The sequence below is a fragment of the Bubalus bubalis genome, chromosome 15 (assembly GCF_019923935.1).
Source record: "Bubalus bubalis isolate 160015118507 breed Murrah chromosome 15, NDDB_SH_1, whole genome shotgun sequence".
Classification (NCBI taxonomy): domain Eukaryota; kingdom Metazoa; phylum Chordata; class Mammalia; order Artiodactyla; family Bovidae; genus Bubalus; species Bubalus bubalis.
The window spans coordinates 79,455,046-79,472,993 of record NC_059171.1 but is presented as its reverse complement, the minus strand read 5'-3'; the positions used below and the strand labels follow the sequence as shown (position 1 = coordinate 79,472,993).

At 65.8% G+C, this 17,948-nt stretch overlaps 1 protein-coding gene across 2 annotated transcripts; it reads right to left on the bottom strand.

Annotated features, from left to right (window-relative positions):
• On the bottom strand, positions 1–16,068 carry PTP4A3 (protein tyrosine phosphatase 4A3). 2 transcript variants are annotated; one of them, XM_006043779.4, is made up of 6 exons: positions 15,924–16,068; positions 6,546–7,479; positions 4,217–4,309; positions 2,970–3,100; positions 2,358–2,432; positions 1–641 (listed from the first exon to the last, which is right to left on the bottom strand). In XM_006043779.4, the coding sequence occupies exons 2-6, from the start codon at positions 6,648–6,650 to the stop codon at positions 524–526; spliced, it is 522 nt and encodes a 173-aa protein (XP_006043841.1). In that variant the 5' UTR covers positions 6,651–7,479; positions 15,924–16,068; the 3' UTR covers positions 1–523. The 2 variants fall into 2 exon arrangements, with proteins under 2 accessions (XP_006043841.1, XP_006043842.1); XM_006043780.4 differs by lacking the exon at positions 15,924–16,068 and adding an exon at positions 9,920–10,068.
• Between the last annotated feature and the right edge of the window lie 1,880 nt (positions 16,069–17,948).

Below are 17,948 nucleotides of genomic sequence, written 5' to 3'. Positions count from 1 at the left end.
CACAGGGTCTGGTTTTATTGCCTTCGAGTGTCCAAAACACCTGACTGCCCCAGACCCAATAATTTAAGGTGCCAAGAACAGGTCAGGGTGAGGGGCCGCAGATAAGGGGCTGGGCCCAGTGGTTAAAAAATACACCAGCCCCCAAACAAACCGGCCAGGAAGGAGAGCTGCCTGGAGGCGGTGTGGGCAGGGCATTAACAGGACAGCCAGGGACATAGGGCGGGGAGATTGGGGGGATTAAGCCTCAGAGGGACAGTGAGGGCTTGAGGGCACAGAGAGACAGACACGCGGGCCAAGACAAAAGGAAGGCTGGACCAGACAGCGGTGCACGCACATGCACACGTGTGCATGCACACACACACACACACACACACCTGCTGGGTGGACAGAGGGAGGGAGCAGAGACAGAAAACACCCGCGAGGGGTGTGGGGGGCGGGTGTGCCGGGGGGCTGGGAGCAAAGGGCAGAGGGCGGCCTGTGGCGGGAGCCCTGCTGAGCCCGCGCCGGGCGCCCAGGGCCTGAGCTACATGATGCAGCACTTGGTCTTGTGCGCGTGGGGGTCCTTGAACCGCAGTCTCTGCTTCGGCCGGTATTTTTCCAAGTAGGTGAGCTGTTTGCTGTTGATGGCTCCGCGCCGCTTCCTGGGCAGACGGGACCGGGGTGGGGGTAAGGTAGGACCCAGGCTCGGCCGCCCGCTCTGCCCCAGAGCTGCAGGCCCCAGAGGTGAGAGGGGCTGGAGTGGGTCCCCGCGACCCCCAGAGCCCTCCCACCTCTGGGCCTTTGCCCGGGCTGTTCCTTCCGCCAGAATCACTCACTGCAGCCACTGCCGCTGACCTTCAGGTCACCTGGCTATCGCTCCTCCAGGCTGACCGCCTCACCTCCCCAACCCCAAGGTCCCCACCCTCCAAGGCCCGCGTGTTTACCTGGGTACCACCCCCCCCCCCCCCCCGAAAGCAGAGCCCATGGGGATGGAGCCTGGCATGCCGGCTGGCTGGAAGGGAGAGGAGAGGAGACAGGAGGTGGCCCTCAGGTGCCTGGGTGTGGGGGTACCTAGCACTGCCCACCAGGCACTTCCAGAGGTCCCCACCGCCCGAGACCTCGGACGTGGCTGTGGACTGGCTCTGGTCAATGATGTGTGGGCCGGGGAGGAGCAAGCCCGCGCTGCTCTGAGTCACCAGGTTGGGCCCAGCCCCCAAGTCACAGGCATGGAACTAGGGAACCGCAGGCTCAAGTGCATGGGGCAGAGGTGATGGTGAAGGCTGGGCTCAGCGAGGTGCGTGGGGCAGAGGTGATGGTGAAGGCCTGGCCCTTACCCTGGGGCCGCCTGAGATCTGTGCCAAGGCACAGAGCTGCACACAGGCTCACAGAGAGAAACCGTGTGCCTGGTGTGTGTGCACACGTGCCAGGGTCCCGAGGAGGCCAGAGCTCCTGCGGGCACACGCAGGGCTGGCCGCCTGACTGGTAAACAAGCCTGCCTCTGGGAGAAAGAGATGGCTGTGCCCTGGGAACTGTCATCAGGGGAGCAGCACAAGAAGATACCCAGGCACGGACTGTGCACGAGTCTCACACACACACACTCACGATGGGTGGGCTGGGGGCGGACTCAGGTCTTCTGTGCCCACCCCACTGTCCCTGCTGCCACCCCGGCACCCTGCTCCACCAGGGCTCCTTTCCTGGGGGCAGCAGCAGACAGGAGCCCCCTCCCTCCAAGGAGAGGAGGTTGGGAGACCTCCATGGGGGCTGAGAATGGGGCGCAGAGGGCCCAGGGGCCAGGGCTTCAGAAGGGCAGTCCTGAAAGATCCTGGGGTGTCGGCTGTCCCGGGGGGGGTTGGGGCAGGTGGGGCAGGTGGCACTGGGGGGCTCCTTTCACTGCTGGGCTGGGTTGGATGGCTTCTGGGGGTTCCTCCTCTCCCAAGAGCTGAGGGGAGTGACACCCCATGTCAGGAGTGCTGGAGGCCTAAAGAGGTGTCTGCCCCAGCTCCCTGTGTCAGAGATGGGTTTGGACCGGCCTGTTACTCAGCACCATAGGGCCAGTGCGGACTGATGCACCCCAGGCTGAAGGAGCCATGGGCCCCAGAGAGGGGACCAGCCAGGCACTGCGTGTAGCCTCTCCTCACTCTCTGCTCCAGTCTGGGGAGCAGACCACACACAGGGACCCGTCCTCAATTGGGGCTAGGCAGCCTGAGGGGTGCGCTGGTACCACAGGAGGCTGCCCTGAACTGGGGAAGGCCTCAGAGCACGGCATGGGGCCAGGGGTCAGGAGTGCCTCCTGGTAGGGCGCTGGGCCCCTGCGGGGTAGGGAGGGAAGGATAAGGACCCCCTGCACCCACCAGCGCCCTTCCCCACCAGCCACTCACTGTCGGATGAACTGGATGGCGTCCTCATACTTCATCCCGCTCTCGATGAGGGCCAGCGCCACGAGGACGGGAGCCCTGGGCGGACGGCAGGGCCAGGTCACCCAGGCCCGGGCACCCACGCCCTCCCCGATGCCTTCCCCCTCGGGGCCTGGGGTGGCCCAGGCTTCCCCAGTGGCGCTTCCGCCCCATGGAGGGCACAGGCTCTGCCTGTGCCTGCTGTGTGGCCCCAGGTAGGCAAGGCCACCTCTGTGCCTCAGGCTCCTCGTGTATAAACGTGTAGGTGGGAGGGCTGAAGAAGGGAGAGCAAAGTGCTGGGCTCGGGTCTCCCCGTGGATGAGAGCTTGACTCTCGGTTACAAACCACGTTCACAATTCCCATGACTAGCTGGCAGGTGTGGGGTCTTTGTGTCTGGGGAGGGGCAGGGCTGTCAGCTCCTTCCCGCACAAAGTCCTGGCCACAGCAGCGGGGAGCAGGGTCAGACTCTGGGAAGGACTTCCGCCCCCCAACCCCCGGAAGGAAGTCACATGATGTGGGCTCAGCACCCACGCCTGATGGCAAGCCAGGCCAAGAGGTCCCCAAGTTCAAGCCAGCTGCCCCACCCCACTGGCTCACCGCCCCAGGCCAGCCACACAGTGCACAGCCACGCAGCTGCCGGGGTCATCACAGAACTGGTTCTTCAGCAGGCTCAGCCAGTCCTCCACCACTTTGCCCGGCGGGGGCGCCCCGTCATCAAACGGCCAGTCCTGCAGAAGGCAGCAGCCGGTGAGGAACCCCAACTTGAAGATGGGGTGAGAGCTGGGGCCCAGGCCAGCCTGCCCAGGGGCGCTCTGACAAGCAAGGAGGATATCAGGAGCCCCCCGAGGGTGATGGTCGGGGCACAGGCCCCAGAGAGCGCCCCCCTGCAAGGCTCCTCCCATCGTCTCCTCCAGGAAGCCTTCCCAGAACACGCTGCTCTTTTTGGGGGGCAGCCCCAGGAGCCCTACTCCCCTCTCGTCAGTCCACGCTGTGGTTCTGGACTCACCCAGCCTGAGCCGTTCTGGGCCCACAGACCCAAGGGGCCTGGTCCATGAACGTGGCTGACACAGGCCTGTCTGTGTCCCCAGCCCCCAGCACAGCGGCACAGAGCAGCCGGGCCCGAGGGGAGCACTTCCCGCAGAGCACATTCACGCAGGGCAGAGGGGCCGCCCCAGAATCAGCACCGCTTGGCACCAGGGGTGCATCCACGTGTCCACCAAGGCCAGGCACCTGGGCATCTGATCCTGTTCCCAGACTCCAGATTCAGCACCCCTGGAGGGGCCCTGGAGGACAAGGGTCTGCCTGGCAACTGCGTGTCTAACCCAAAGCCCTTCCTGCCGCAGGGGAGGCGTGGGAAAGCGCTGAGCCCTGTGCTCCGGGCTACTCTACAGCGCTCACAGGGTGCCCTTCAGGCACCCCGCTCTAGACGGGAGGACCCCGGGTCACTCAGCGGGGAAGGGGCAGGCCTGTCCATCCCAAGGCTCCGGCCCCTCTCACCACCTTCGTCACTGTCACCTGGCTCGGGGGCCTCCCCACAGGGCAGGTACCACGTGGCCCATCCCATGGGGCCTGCTGCCTGGACGCCGGTCCCCACTACCAGGGACCAAGGAAACCGCCCCAAGGGTCCCTCCCCACAGCCTCGGGAGAGCCTCCCCAGGGACCCACCAGGTGCACCCAGCCCACCCCCAGGGAGGCACCCGCTGCCTGGCGACAAGGGCCAGACGCCGAGCGCGGTGAGACAGCGCCGACGCTCTAGAGATGCAGCCTGCGCACAGACACTGCGGGGCAGCCGGGCGCGCAGCAAGGCCACACATGCCTGCCTCCCCGCCGCACGCGGCCCTCACCACAACCGTGATGCCGTCCTTCTCCAGCGGGGCCTTGTCGTAGGTCACCTCACACACGCGCACCACGGTGGTGGCCCCGTACTTCTTCAGGTCCTGGCAGGGAGGGAGGAGGGAGACGCGGCTGGGTGGGGGACCCCACGGCCCTCGATGGGACAGAAAGGTGGGGCCCAGCGTGAATCGCCAGCAGCTCAGGGACCTGCAGGGGTGGGACAGCTCTTCCTGATGCTTCTGGGGCGAGTGTCCCTGGGCTCACCCTGTGGCAGGCAGAGTGACCCACCTACCTGCGTCACCACTGAGGCGACACAGCTGGGAGCCCAACTTCCAGCACGACCTCCCTCCTCTAGGATGCTCGGGACCCCAGAGCACACCAGCAACTTCCAGACCGAGCTCCCGGGTCCCCAAGCAGGGCGAGGACACCAGAGCCCACACGTGAGCCCCCGTGTGGTCCTGCTCTGAGCAGCCCTCCCAGCCCAGACTGCAGGGACAGGTCCACCCAGGGGCAGAGCCAGACCCCGGACGGGGGCCTTCAGGGTCTCAAGGGAGGGGCACCTCGGGGCGGGGAGGGTGGGCACATGCCCAGAGGGCGCTCAGGAGGGAGCCAGGCCCCATACACCAGCGGCCAAGCCCCAAGCTACCCGGGGAAAGGTCAAGGCAGTTCACAGCCAGCGCAGGGATATTTATACGCCGGGGTGGGGGCGTTCTGCTGCATGGGGTCCACGTGCACCCACCCCCACCTGCTCCCGGCAGCTATTTTAGGAGCAGTGAGGAATCAGCCGCTGGACCTTGCTCATCATGCGACGGGGACACTGGACACAGAGAGGAGAGCACAGAGCTATTCTGAGAATGCAGGGAGCAGGGGGCGGGGCAGGGGTGGGGCAGGGGCAGGGGCGGGTCAGGAGCGGAGCAGGGGGCGGAGCAGGGCTCTGAGCCAAAGGGGCACCGAAGATTCCTCTGGGCCTGCAGCCAAGGGTGCTGCTCCCCAGACCAGGCTGGGCCCGGACCTCATGACAGACTGAGTGTTGACACCTGTCCCACTCTGAGCCCTGACCCCGGTCACACACTGAGCCCTGACCCTAGTCCCACTCTGACCCTGAGCCTGGTCCCACTCTGAGCCCTGAGCCTGGTCCCACACTGAGCCCTGAGCCTGGTCCCACTCTAAACCCTGAGCCTGGTCTCACTCTGAGCCCTGAGCCTGGTCACACACTGACCCCTGACCCTGGTCCCACACTGGGCCCTAAGCCTGGTCACACTCTGGGCCCTGACCCTGGTCATACCCTGAGCCCTGACCCTGGTCACACTCTGAGATTCTGAGCCTGGTCCCACTCTGAACTCTAAGCCTGGCCACACTCTGAGCCCTGAGCCTGGTCACACTGAGCCCTGACCCTGCTCACACTCTGACTCCTGACACTGGTCACACTCTGAGCCCTGACCCCAATCATGGGCCATGAAGGGAGACAGCCCTCCTCCACAGGGTCCCCAGATCAATGTCTAGAGTCCAGGTCTCCCGACGGCAGGGTGCCCACTGCCCCCCTCCATAGTCTAGTGTCTACACAGTTGCTGAAGTTCTCCTGTGTCCAGGCCCCTGTTCAACCATAAGGAGCACTCAGAGAGGCTTATATCTTGTTGCAGAGGGAACGGCTGGAGGTCTGAGGTCACAAAAGGCACAGCACACAGTCACAGGCTCTGTAAACAGCAAGGAGCACTGCAGAGGCCAGTCTCCTCTAGGAGCCCCGCGGAGAACGGCAGGCTCTGCAAACATTTGGTCCCGTCTGCCGGGGCCACGAGCAGCAGACAGCTCGGCAGCTGGCTCTTGGGGTACAGTGGTCACTCTCTCCTATGGCTGGCTTGGACTGCTGCCCAGCCCTTCCTCACGCAGATACCTGTGCCGAGAGCTCCCAGCCTGGTTCCAAGGAGCCCCTGGAGCCCATGGGCTTCCCGCAGCCTGGGCTGGCTGTGGAGCTGGCCTTCATGCCCTGTCCCCGCTCTGCTTTCTCCAGGCTGTTTAAGCAGCCAGTCCTCTCCTGGGGGGACCACCACCCTCCTCTCCTCCTGCTCAGCCTCTGTACAGAGGCCAGATGGCCAGCAAAGGGCTCGGGACCACACCAGCCACAGGGACGTCCTGAGGAAGCGAGACCTGTCTCACCTCCTACCTCCGCACCTGTCTCTGCTCATGCGGCATGGGTCCCACTGCCCAACCCACTGACCCCTGCAGCCCTCACACCCCAGCCCCACACACACCCTCGTGTGCCTCTCCCGGGGGACCTGTCATCCCAAGCTCTCCTCTCACTCGGAGGCCCCAGCCTGGCCATGAGGCGTGCCAGATGCTCACCTCAATGAAGCTGCTGAGGGTGGCGTTGGTGGGGTTGTGCGTGATGAGGAAGCGCATGTTCTTGTAGCTGACCTCCACGGGGGCCGGCCGATTCATCCGTGCCATGGCTGCTGCCCACAGACGGGGCTGGGGATGTGAACGCAAGAAGGGCCCACCACCCCCCAGAACCGAGGGGCACGAGATCCCTGTGCTTGTCCAAGAGAGAGAAAATGCTTAAAAAAAAAAAAACCTGCCCCCCCAGACCCCGCACAAATATTGTGCAAATACTTGGGTGGGGGGAGGATGCTGCCCAGATCACGGGTGGATGATTAAAAAAAGAAAACCCAACACTTTACAACACAGAAAGAACAAAAGAGCCCCCAGAAGTAAAACGGGCCGAGTCCAAGCTCCTGCCTCTCAGGGCTGGAGGATTACTAGGGGGCAAAAGCAGAAATAACAACCACCAAAAAACTCAGCAAAAAAAACTTTAAAAAGCCCAAAGTGAATCCGGCTGCTGAAGCCGTGGCCAGCGTTGCACCTGTCGCCGGGGACACCCCCCTCGGCATCGGTGGATGGCTAGAGGGCCACTCTGCTCCAAGGCCCCAGACCCCAAGGATTAAAGGCAGAACGAACTTGAAACTGAACCAATGGGGCCGCCGTGGGGTGGGGATGGTAGGCAGCGGCCGCAGGCGGACAGCGGGCAGCAGTGACGCGGGGCCTCCGTCACGTTACCCCATTGGGGTACGGCAAGTCCTGGAACGGGGCGGGGGGCTCAGGCCGCAGAGCCAGCCCCGGGCCAGGCGGCAGGGGCCATGAGCGGGCGAGGGCAATGGTGAGGCCGGAGGCGCGGGGGCCTCAGCAGCGGGCGCGATGCAGATGCTGGGCGCGGCAGTACTCAGGGCTGCCCCCCGAGGGCCTCTCCATAAATGCCAGGCTGGTCAGAGGCAGGCAGCGTCTGGGGAGGGGGAGAAGGTAATGAAAAGGGGCTCCAGCCCGTGCCCCTCCCTCACCGGCCTCGGTTTCCCCCTCAGGAAAACCACGAGTGTGCTGAACCCCGACACACAATTTCAAGGCATTTGTGGTGACAGAGCCACCCCCCGAAGCCCGGGCCCCTCCACGACGCCCCGCCCCCGCCACCAGACGGTCAGCCCCCTCCTCTGTGAAATTCTGGCCTCTGCCGTGTCTCTGAGCCCAGATCACTCTGGAGCAGCCCTGGTCCTCGGGGGAAGGGGCTCCAGCACAGAGGCCATGGTGACAGAGCACAGTGGGGGGTGGGGGCGGCGTGGCAGCAACCCCCCACAGACACGAGCCACCTTACACGTCTCTCAAGGGCTCCCCCGTGGAAACCGGAGGCTCTGGTCAGCCTCTGCCCAGGGCCGCTGTCCACCACTCACCCACAGGGCTGGCCGCACGATGGAAGCAAACAAGCCACTGCCCCCCAGGAGCTCAAAGAAGCAGGGACAGCCCACAGGAGCCCGCAGGCCGGGGCCGGCCGCCAGGCGCTTGCCAAGGTAGTAACAACACAGGTGGCCGGGACTGGGGTCCCACCGTGACAGGGCCTCAAGGAGGGACATGGCCGGGCCCCAGAGACGGCTGTCAAGCACCTCCAGGCCTGTGTCTCCCTCTCTAGGCCCCAAAAGGCCAGGGCCAGGGGCCCCAACAGGAGCAATGAGCCCCACTCCCACCCCCACGGACAGGCTGGGAGACCTTGACCACGTCACTAGCCTCAGTTTCCCCATCTGCAAACTGAGGGGCCAGAGAAGATGCCCCCAACGCCCCTCTGGCACAACCCAGTGGTCAGCAGACCCCTCCAGCCACTGGGCTCAGCCTGGCCCCGCTGTCAGAATCCACACCTGCTTACCGGGCAAGTCCTTCATCCACCCAGCCAACACCTCTTACCTCTGCCCCGCCCAGCACCCCCTTCCCCAGCTGCCCACCAGGCCGGCTGGGCCCCTGGAGCCTCAGCCCGGGTGCAGACCGGGCCTGCAGCTGGGAACCAGACACAGCAGGGTGGGGGCGGCGGGCGGCTCCACAGCTGCTCCAGGCTCACGCTCTGCCCCTTGCCCGGTTCAGGAAGGTTACGTGGGGGTCCCCAGGGAGGGGGTCAAAGGCAGGAAGAAGGGACCGCGCACCATCCCAGAGCGGGCTTCCGCTCCGAGTGCAGGCGAGGAAAGAGCCAGCCGCCAGGCGCCCTGAACAGCACGTGAGAACCTGCCCTCCTGGGGCTGCGGGAGGTCCCCGTGCATGCCTGTTTACAGAGGGAAGGGAGGGAAGGGGCCCAGGGAAGCCACAGGACAACAGGCCTCTCCCAAGGGCCCGACCCGCCACCTCCCAACCTGCTGGACACCTGGGGAGACACTGTGGGCAAGAGCAGACGGCCTGGCTCTCCTGCCAGCGTCCCTGGAGAGCCACCCCACAGTCCTGCCCATGTGAAACCTGTCACCTGCAGGCTGGGGCCCAGGGTCAGGCTAGCTGGGGGCAGGGGTCAGGGCCCTAGATGGAATGGGGTCAGGGTCTGGGCTGAGGCTGGACCAAGATCACTGCCCAGCGGGGCTGGGGTCTTGCCAGATACCTGACTTGTCTCCTCAACGTCTAGGGCCCCCACCCCCAGGTAAGAGGGAAACAGTGAAAGCCCCCTTGCTGCCCCCAGGCTGTCCCACCAGGCTCAACCAGGCCTGCGGCCTCCCCCTGTGGCAGAGCCCCACTTCCTAACCACACCACCCCCACCGTGAGGTCACCAAGCAGGCCCCCAGGCAGGGCTGAGCCAAGTCCACCAGCTGGAACCCCTCACACCCACCTTCACCTCCACCCCGGGACACGGGAGCCCTCCTGGAAGCCCGAGGCCCCTCCCTCTGCCTTCCCACCACCAGCCCCACACTGCGGTCCTGGGGCCCCAGCTGCCCAGCACAAGGCTCTGAGCTCTCTGCTATGTCCCTGACAGTCCTCCTTTCCAGACCCATTAAGAGAGGCCCCCGCCTGGCCCCTGTCCGCAGACAAGTAAACAGGCCAGGGCGGGCTGGGGGACCTTCCAGGGCCCTGAGCAGGCCAGGCCCGGGAAGAGCTCCCCATGGGAGTTCCCAGCCTCAAGTTCCAGTGGCACAGCTGACCGAGGAGCTGGAGTTTGACTCCAGAGGGCTTCCAGAGCGCCAGCCTCCGTGGACCCGGGACCCTGTCTGACATGGGGGTCCCAGGAGAGCTAAGGAGGGGGTGCGTGGGCGCACCGTGCGTAGGAACGGGCCGAGAGGGCGCTGGGGGCGCAGTGGGCGGCGACCCCCTGTCCCGCAGCTCGCACCATAGGGCGGGTGCGGGAGGGGCTCGTTCCGAGGGCACGGCTCCCTCCCGGGGCGGGGCTGGGGTCCTACGGGCACGCCCCCCGCCCTCGCGCCCCGGCTCACCGGCGGCGGGCAAGCGTCCTGCCGCTGCCTCCATTCGCGCGGGGCCGGGCAGGGCCGGGGCGCGGCGGCCGAGACTCAGTGCGCGGGGCGCGCCGGCCTCCCCGCGGACGCCCGGCGGCCGGGCTGCGGGGGGGCTATTTATAGCGCCCAGGCATCACGTGGGCGTCGTGGCCGTGACCAGCGGGCGACCCTGCTGGTAGTGACTCCCACACCTGCCGCCTAAATATAACCACAGGCCAGCCCGCACGCCGGGGCAAACAAAGAGGTCCGGCCGGGAGAGGAAGCGCCGGCCGAGGAAGGGGAAACGCAAGGGCGGGGGCGCTGCCCGCGCACCCCGCCTTCCTCCCGCTGTGCCCTGAACACTCCAGCGGCTCCCCCAGCAGGGAGCTGGCGCTGCCCCAGGTCCGGAGGAGCTCAGCTGCAGCCGGGGCCCTGGCGGAGACCTCGGTGCAGGTCCGGATGGCGAGCTATGGAAAGGAGGGTGCCCCATGGCCCGGGTGGGCTCCAGAAGCTGACGCCCACAGGATGAAGGATGGTGACCAACACCTGGTCTGGCCCTGCTCAGAGCCCTGCCCAGCTGTCCAGCCTCAAACCCCAGGACCTCTCTACTTCCTGAGCACCTACTGTGTGACCGACCCTGCTGTCCCTCACTGAACCCTCGACACACCCCTGCGGGTGCTGCCATCACTCCCTCCTCCCAAACCCCCCAGTATGCAGGTGGGGAAACTGAGGCAGGGGGACACTCGAGGAGGCAGTCGTCACCCAGGGAGGGCCTCCACCTCCCACTCATCCTCCAGTGCTCAGTGCACATGCCCCCTCCCCAGGAGGCCCTCTGTGATGGGAAACCCTCCCCTGGGCCCAGGCCTGAACCCCCAGCAGGGTGCTGGCTTCACCTCCCGGAAGCACCAGCTCAGGAGCACACGCGCTCCCCAGACTGTGAGCCCCGAGAGCGCGCAGCCGGACACCACAGGCAACCATGTACCTGCCCCGGCCAGCCCGGGGGCCCACAGAAGGGGGTGGAGCAGGGTGGGTAGAGCCCCCAGCACACAGGGTCCCCAGAGGCCCTGCCTCGCTGGGAACCCGGCTCTGAGCCCAGCTCCCAGCCAGCCAGCCTGGCCCCTGCAATCATCGGTCAGCGCCACAGGGGCGGGGTGGGAGGAACTGGCCGGGGGCCCAGCCCAGAGCAGGGCCAGGTCCCAGGCTCTCCCCACACACATACCCAGAGTGTCAGCCAGGCCCGGGGACCCGCGCTCCCCCACCCCTGCCAGGCGAGCAGGCAGAGGCGAGGAGAGAACAGCCGTGTCCAGGGCAGAAAGGCCAGCCGGAGCCCCACCCCAGCCAAGCCAGGTCCCTGCCACCAGCTCAGGAGCCCCAGGGCAAGGGCTCCTCCACCCAGAACCAAAGTGGGCTCGGCCCAGGACACCCATCCAGTGCTCTTAGGGCCCAGCTTCCAGCAGCCTCTTCCTAAAGGCAAGCTCTGGGCACTCAGGGCCCCATCGGTCTCCCATCTGGACAACTTCCTGAGAGCTTGTCCCCTCAGACACCGTGCTGGATGCTGCATGCCATGAGCAAAGCCCATCGGCCACACTGTATTAATAAAATAGCAGCTCAGAGGGGTCGAGGGACTTAACCTGAGTCACACAGCCGACAAGCAGAAGAACCAAAGTCAGGCTGAGTTTTGCTGACTCCCGGAGACCCTGACCCTCTGGAGAGAGGACCCCTGGGCAAGCTGCTCTCCTGCCACGTCACACTGCATCCCCATCCATACAAGCTGAGAGGTCCCATCAGCTTTGTGGACCTGCACCCAGGACCGAGAGCCCACCGGACTGCTGAGCCCGCAAACCAGCACCCCTGTCCCCCCCTCACTGGGGGCACCCGCTCTGGCCAGGCCTGGGGGGCACCTGCTGGCCTGGCACCATCCCAAGCCCTTCAGAGAAGTCTATTTTTATCAGGGCAGGAGCCGTTCCTGGAATCCTCCCAGACAATTCCAAGTCCACTTGCTGCTTGGGGGAGGGGAGGGGACCCAACAGGCCGAGCCCACGCCCACCCCCGGGGAATCTCCCCAGAGCCCCCCACTCCTGTGCCCACAGCACCGAGGGTCCAGCCCCCTCACTGACCAAGTTCGGCCGCCTGCCCTCCCTGCAGCCACAAACCCTTCAGAGCAGTTTCCCCACCCCCCGGGGAACGTGTGTCCTGAAGGAGGGGCTCAACTCCACCCGCCTCCTCCGCACAGGGCCTGGCACCAGGAGGCCCCCCACTTGTGGAAGGAACAAATGACCCAACGTCCTGGGCAGAGCTCCAGATCTGGGCAGCATCCAGAAACCATCACGGGATCGCAGCCCCTGAAGTCCAGAGGAACCTCAGAGGTCACCCGCGCCGGCTCATCACCAGCTTGCACACCTCTGGTGACGGGGGGCTCGCTGCTCTTTGGCGGCACCTTTCACGCTGGGCAGCTCCTTGAGTTATGCGTCCGCCCCCTCTAGGGCCTCCTGGATGGGGCCCAGCAGGAGGCACCCTGCAGAGCAGAATAAGCCAGCACAGCAGGCGCTGTGGAGGGCAGAATTGGAGGATCGGGTGGTCAGGGAAGGCTTCCTGGAAGAACTGGCTGAGGAGGGCGACAGGCATGCGGCTCACGTCTGGAAGCTCATCATCAGGGCTCGACCAGCTGCCCCGACTCCGTGCGACCTGGGGCTGTCACTTGCTCTCTCTGGAGCTTGAGACCTCCTCTGTAAGTGGTGACACCGCCAGGAAGGGAAGCCACTTGCCAATGGTGCCAGCTCCAAGCCGGTCAAGAGGCGCCCAGGCTCTGACCTGGAAGCAGAGCTGTTAGGAGCAGGCTTGAGTTTCCACCCAGGGAAGGCACCTGTTCTCTGCCAGGATCTGGGGATGAGAAGAGGGCTGCAAACACACTGCCCCCAGATGCTGCACAGGGCCGCCCTTACCACACCGGGTTTAACGGTGCCTCATGGGCGTGGTGCACGCTTGTCAACCCAAGTGGCCGGCACCCACATGCCATCAGCCCCCAGCATGGCCCAGGCGGGCCACAGCACCACTGTGGACTCAGGAGCAGGTGGGTGGGTGTGGGTGAGGCTGCTGGGCCCCAGCCTGGCCGTCACCAGTGGAGGGCACGGAGCAGGCAGCCAGGTGACTCAGACCAGGCACCTCGGGTCTTCTGAACCCCGTGGCCACCCCGAGTCCACCAGGCCCACCCAAAGCCTCCCTGGTCTCAATGGCACCACTGGGCAGGCACCCAGATGAGGGGTCTGGCCTCCCCACAACAGGGCTCCCGAGGCCCTGGCCCTCCCCACCTTGGCCTCAGCTGGCCTGGCCTCACTGTGTGGGGCCTGGAGCCTCCCCTGAAGGGCCCAGCATGAGAGGAGAGGGCAGGGGACAGAGAGAGGGCCGACCTGCACACGGGGTCTGGGGTTGAGCCCGACACTATCTGGGACCACCTGCCCCTGGGGGCCCCGGCTCCTCATCGGATAAAGGTATGACAAGCCCTGCCTGGCCGGGACGAGGGCCCGTGGGCACTAATGGCTGGAAAACGTGGCCTCTGTGGCCAGCAGGCGGCAGCTCCAACGAGGGGACAGGGCAGCAGGGGCAGCAGGACTGCCAGGAGCCCTGCAGGAGTCACCTCTGCCCGCCATGGCACCGGCCTCCACTGGAGCCAGCCCCGTCTCCCGCGTGCTGGTCAGCTTTTCCTGCAGGGGGCTCACGGCGGGGGCACGTGCAGGATCAGTGGCGCGTGTAAGGGGCGGCTCCAGCTGCCCAGGCAGGCTGCCTGTGCCGCCACATGGTGACACGCTGGCCGCTGCTCATCCCGGTGGCCCACACACGGGGGACTGCAGCCCGGGGCTGCCTGCCTCTGCCCGAAGCCCCACCGTTCGCCCGCCACTGACCAGGACCCCCTCCCCAACCTGAGGCCTCAGCCCTGGCTCTGAGCCCAGTCTGGCCCCCGGGTCCTGCCTGCAGCCTCCCCTGCTCCCACCCCGGACCTCAGGGCTCCTCCAAGAGGGACAGGGGAGCCAGCATCCGTTCATTCATTCATTCACCCAAGTCACAAATGTTCACTGAGCGTCTTCCGCCACTGCCGGGTGCTAGGCTGAGCTTGGGGACACAAGGGAAGAAGTCACCAGTAGATGCACAAAGCCTGCCTGCCCTCTCCTGCCCCACTCCCGCCCGGATGGGGCATCTGGCCACCCCTCTGCACCCCAACCCCCACCCTGAGAAACCACCTCCCAGACTGCCCAGCACAGGTGGGCTGGATAATACTGTGGCTGCCCAGAGGGGCTGGGAGTGCCCCCCTAACCCCGTGCAGGTGGCATTACTGAGCCTGGGGTCACCGCAAAGAGACTTCACTCCCCCAGTGCCTCAGTTTCCCAGGCTGTCACCTGCAGGGTTAGAATGTGGCATTTTCACAGTGCCACCTGTCACTGGGCTACCAGGTCCCACTTGGACCACACCAGCCAACGGCCCAGCCGCCCCTCCCCTGGCTTCCCCCGGGGGAGCACCACCCCCCTGCAACTGCCCCCTTGCCTCCGGGGGTGGACACTGGGGGGTCAAAAGTGAGCAAACCTCCACGACCCCAGGTGGGGTGGGGGTCAGTGGCAGGACATACAACCAGGCAATGGACTGAGTTAGACAGAAAGAACACTGGTCGGGGGGTGAGGGGGTAGACACGAGGCCTCTCAGGACGTGGCCTTTGGGCAGAGACTCAGGACGCGCACGCACTGCACAGGTCCCCGAGAGGGGACATGTCAGACCCCCTTGAGCCCCGCAAGAACAGCGTGCCCTGTCTAGCAGCACTTGCCAGTCCAGGACCTTCCTACCACCACCATCGCCATCGCCTTCACCCTACACACCCCCTACCTGAGGCGGAAGACTGAGTGCCCCGTTCCACACGGAGGCCAGACAGAGACGCAGAGCAGAGCTGTCTGAGACCCAGGTTCCTTCTCTTCGCCCCAGTGAGTCTTGGAAACCTCACGGCTGGGAGCCCAGGCCCGGGGGCGCTAACACAGGCAAGGCCTTCAGCGCAGCCGCAACAGTGGCCCAGCAGCAAGCGTCAGCGTCAGCAGCTCCGCGTCCTCAACTCAGAGCCCAGCAGCTCTCGGGCTCAACACAATTAGCACCAACCCCTCAGGGGGTTATGAAAACCCAAGGTAATAAGGGCTGACAGTCTAAGCTGCCACCCATTAACAGTAAACATTAACGATGGTAGTTACCGCTTGTTGAGAACCTGCTTTCTGAGGAAGCCCTAAGATAGCTGGAGTCAAAGGCCAGGAGGTCCTCACTTCCGGGCTGGGGGTTCCTCCTCCCTGATCCGTTTGGTACAAGGGGGCTGGATGAGGCCCAGCTGGTCACTGTGAGGCTGAGTCCAAATCCGCATTAACGGCCGCACCAACCACGGTTGGGTGCACGTGGGTCAGGCTGTCGCCAGCCCCAGAGCACCCCCTAGGGCACCTGCTGACCGGGTGACCCCAGACAGCCCCCTTCACCCCGGCTGGCAAGGACTGCCACCTCCTTTCACTCCCTAGCATGGTGACACGTGACCAGCCATGTGGCCACTGTGTTGTGACCCTCGTCTAACAAGAGAGGACACCGGTGCAGGGGGTCTTGGTCACTACCCAAGGGGCAGAAGAACCAGGCTGTACACCACCACCACCCGCCCCCGCAGCTGGCCCTGGGGCCTTGCTCTGCACTGTGACCCTGTCCCTCTGCCGACTGTGTAACCAGTGGTCCCGCTCACCCTTGCCCTGTACCACTGAGGCAGGGGTGCCACGCCCCAGAGGCCCAGGGCGCACAGCAACATCACAGAGCCTGGAAGGACAAGGCCCCCTCGCCCCATTGGACAGAGGAAACCACTGAGGCTCCCCGCTGAGCCACAAGCATGAGCAGGAAGGCCTGGGGATCCCGGGGGCCCCTGTGCTCTCTTGGGCTCTGCCCCCACGGTGCCCACATCCCAGTCTCCACCCACCTGAGCCTGCTGGGAACCCCAGACACTCACTTGCTGTCCCGCACGTCCTGAGTCCTGGAGGCCTGCAGAGGCCGCGCCCCCAGCCCAGCTTTATCCCGGGCCTGGCCTCCCGCCCTCCCCACGTCAAAGGCCCTGGGACCGCCCGCCAGCCCAGGAGGCGGGGGCTCAGGCAGGGGCAGCCCAGGAAGGATCCGGGCTCCCAGGGCAGTCCCCGCGGCCAAGCAGGGAGGCGGGGTGGGCCAGGACACAAGTCAGAGTTCACGGCGGGCACCCCAGTCTCAGGAAGCGAGCGGGAGAGCCCCTCCCCTGTGGGCCAGGCTCTGGGGCCCACTGGAGGCAGGACAGTCCCCAGGGCCCTGTAACTGCCGGCAGGCAGAGCTGAAGGAGACAGGCGGGGCAGGTGGGCGGCAGCAGAGCCAGCGGGGAGGGGTCAGAGGCCCAGCCCGGGCCTGTGGCTGGCAGGGTGGGCGCTCCCAGACACAGGCTGGGGGCTTCCCAGGTCTCTGGCCTGGCTCCCCACTGCCTGCTGTGGGCTGGAAAGGGGCCCCTGGGGCCCTTTCCTTGCAGAGGGGAGCTCGCTGCAACTCCAGAGAAACAGCCCAGCCCTCTGCAGTCTGCCCCCCACCTAAGAAGTCCCCCAGGAACCCCCGAGCCTACTCAGGGAGCAGCCAGGTTTGCCCAGAGCCCCCTCTGAGCTCAGTGCAGTTCCTCCTGTTGTCCTGTTTCTTCCGCAGGAAAGTGGGGGAGAAAGCCCACAGGCAGGCTAGCCCACCCACCCAGGCCTGGGAGCCGAGCCCACAAAAGCACTAGGGAAGTGGGAACCCCTGCCGGTGGGGGAAGGGCTGTTCCTGCTTCCCAGGGTCAGGGTCACTCTCCCCTCCCCCACCAGGATGTTGCCCCATTCGTGGTGACATCAGGAGGGGTGGAACCCACAGGGCTGGGGTGGGGTGTGTATTTCAGGCTCACCCAGCCCCCAGCCCTGTACTTCTTGGGGGCAGGGGGAGGCCATGCTCTGCTTGTACCCCGCCCAGTGAGCAACGGGGGCAGTTCCTACCCTCTGCCATGCATTCGGCCACCCATAACTAGGTCCCCGCTGGTCCCCACTGGCCACAACCCCAGACAGAGGCCCTTCCCCAAGGGCCTGTCACCCAGGTTCAGCCCATCGTGACTACCCAGTGCCTCAGCCAACCCCCAAAGCCCTCTTCAGCAACCCCCCAGCCCTCTGGCCTGACGCTGCCTGGGTCCCCCACACAGACATGGGGTGTCCACTGTTCTGGGCCCAGGCCTCCCACCCCCCGGGGACCCTGGCATCTGTATTCACACAGGCAGCTGGGCTGACCTGGGCAGCTGGGAGCGGTGTTCTGTAGGTCCTGCCAGGCCCCCAGACTCTCTGCTTGGAGAGCCCCCAGCCCCGGGGGGAGCGGGGGGGGGTCTGGTTATCTGGGATGCAGAGCCCATCATGCTGGGATTCTAGACAGGAGGAAAAGAACTTCAAGCCTGCCCCGCGCTCGGAGTTAGACCTGCACCCACAGCCCTGGCACGCTCCTCCTGGGCCCCATGGGGCTGGCACCGACTCCTGGCACCATGCCACCCCGTCTCCAAGGCCCCTAAAGGCCGATGCCCAGAATGGGCTTGGCCTCCGGGAAGGGCATGGAGTTTCACGGATCCACTTGACACCAATGCCCCTGAGAGGCCCTGGCACCGCGCCCCCCACCGCCCCCCACCACCGCCCCCGCCACTGCCCCCCCCACCGCCCCCAGCCAGCGCAAGCCCCTGCCAGGAACACGGAGGCCCAAGGAGGCCCCTGATCCTGGCCTCCCAAGAGCTGAGCGCTCCCCAGGCAGAGCCCCAGCCCCTCCTGTTTCATGAGCATATCGCTGGGACCCTCAACAGGCAGATCCGGGACCCCTGGGCTCCCACGCTGGGGCCTCAGAGAACAGGGGTGGGAGCCAGGGCCTCACAGACGGTCCATGTGGCCTAACAGGCCTCACTGCCCGAGAGGAGGCCGCCCTCGCCCGCCAGGATCAGCTGGAGACCCCACAGGGGTCCTCAGCC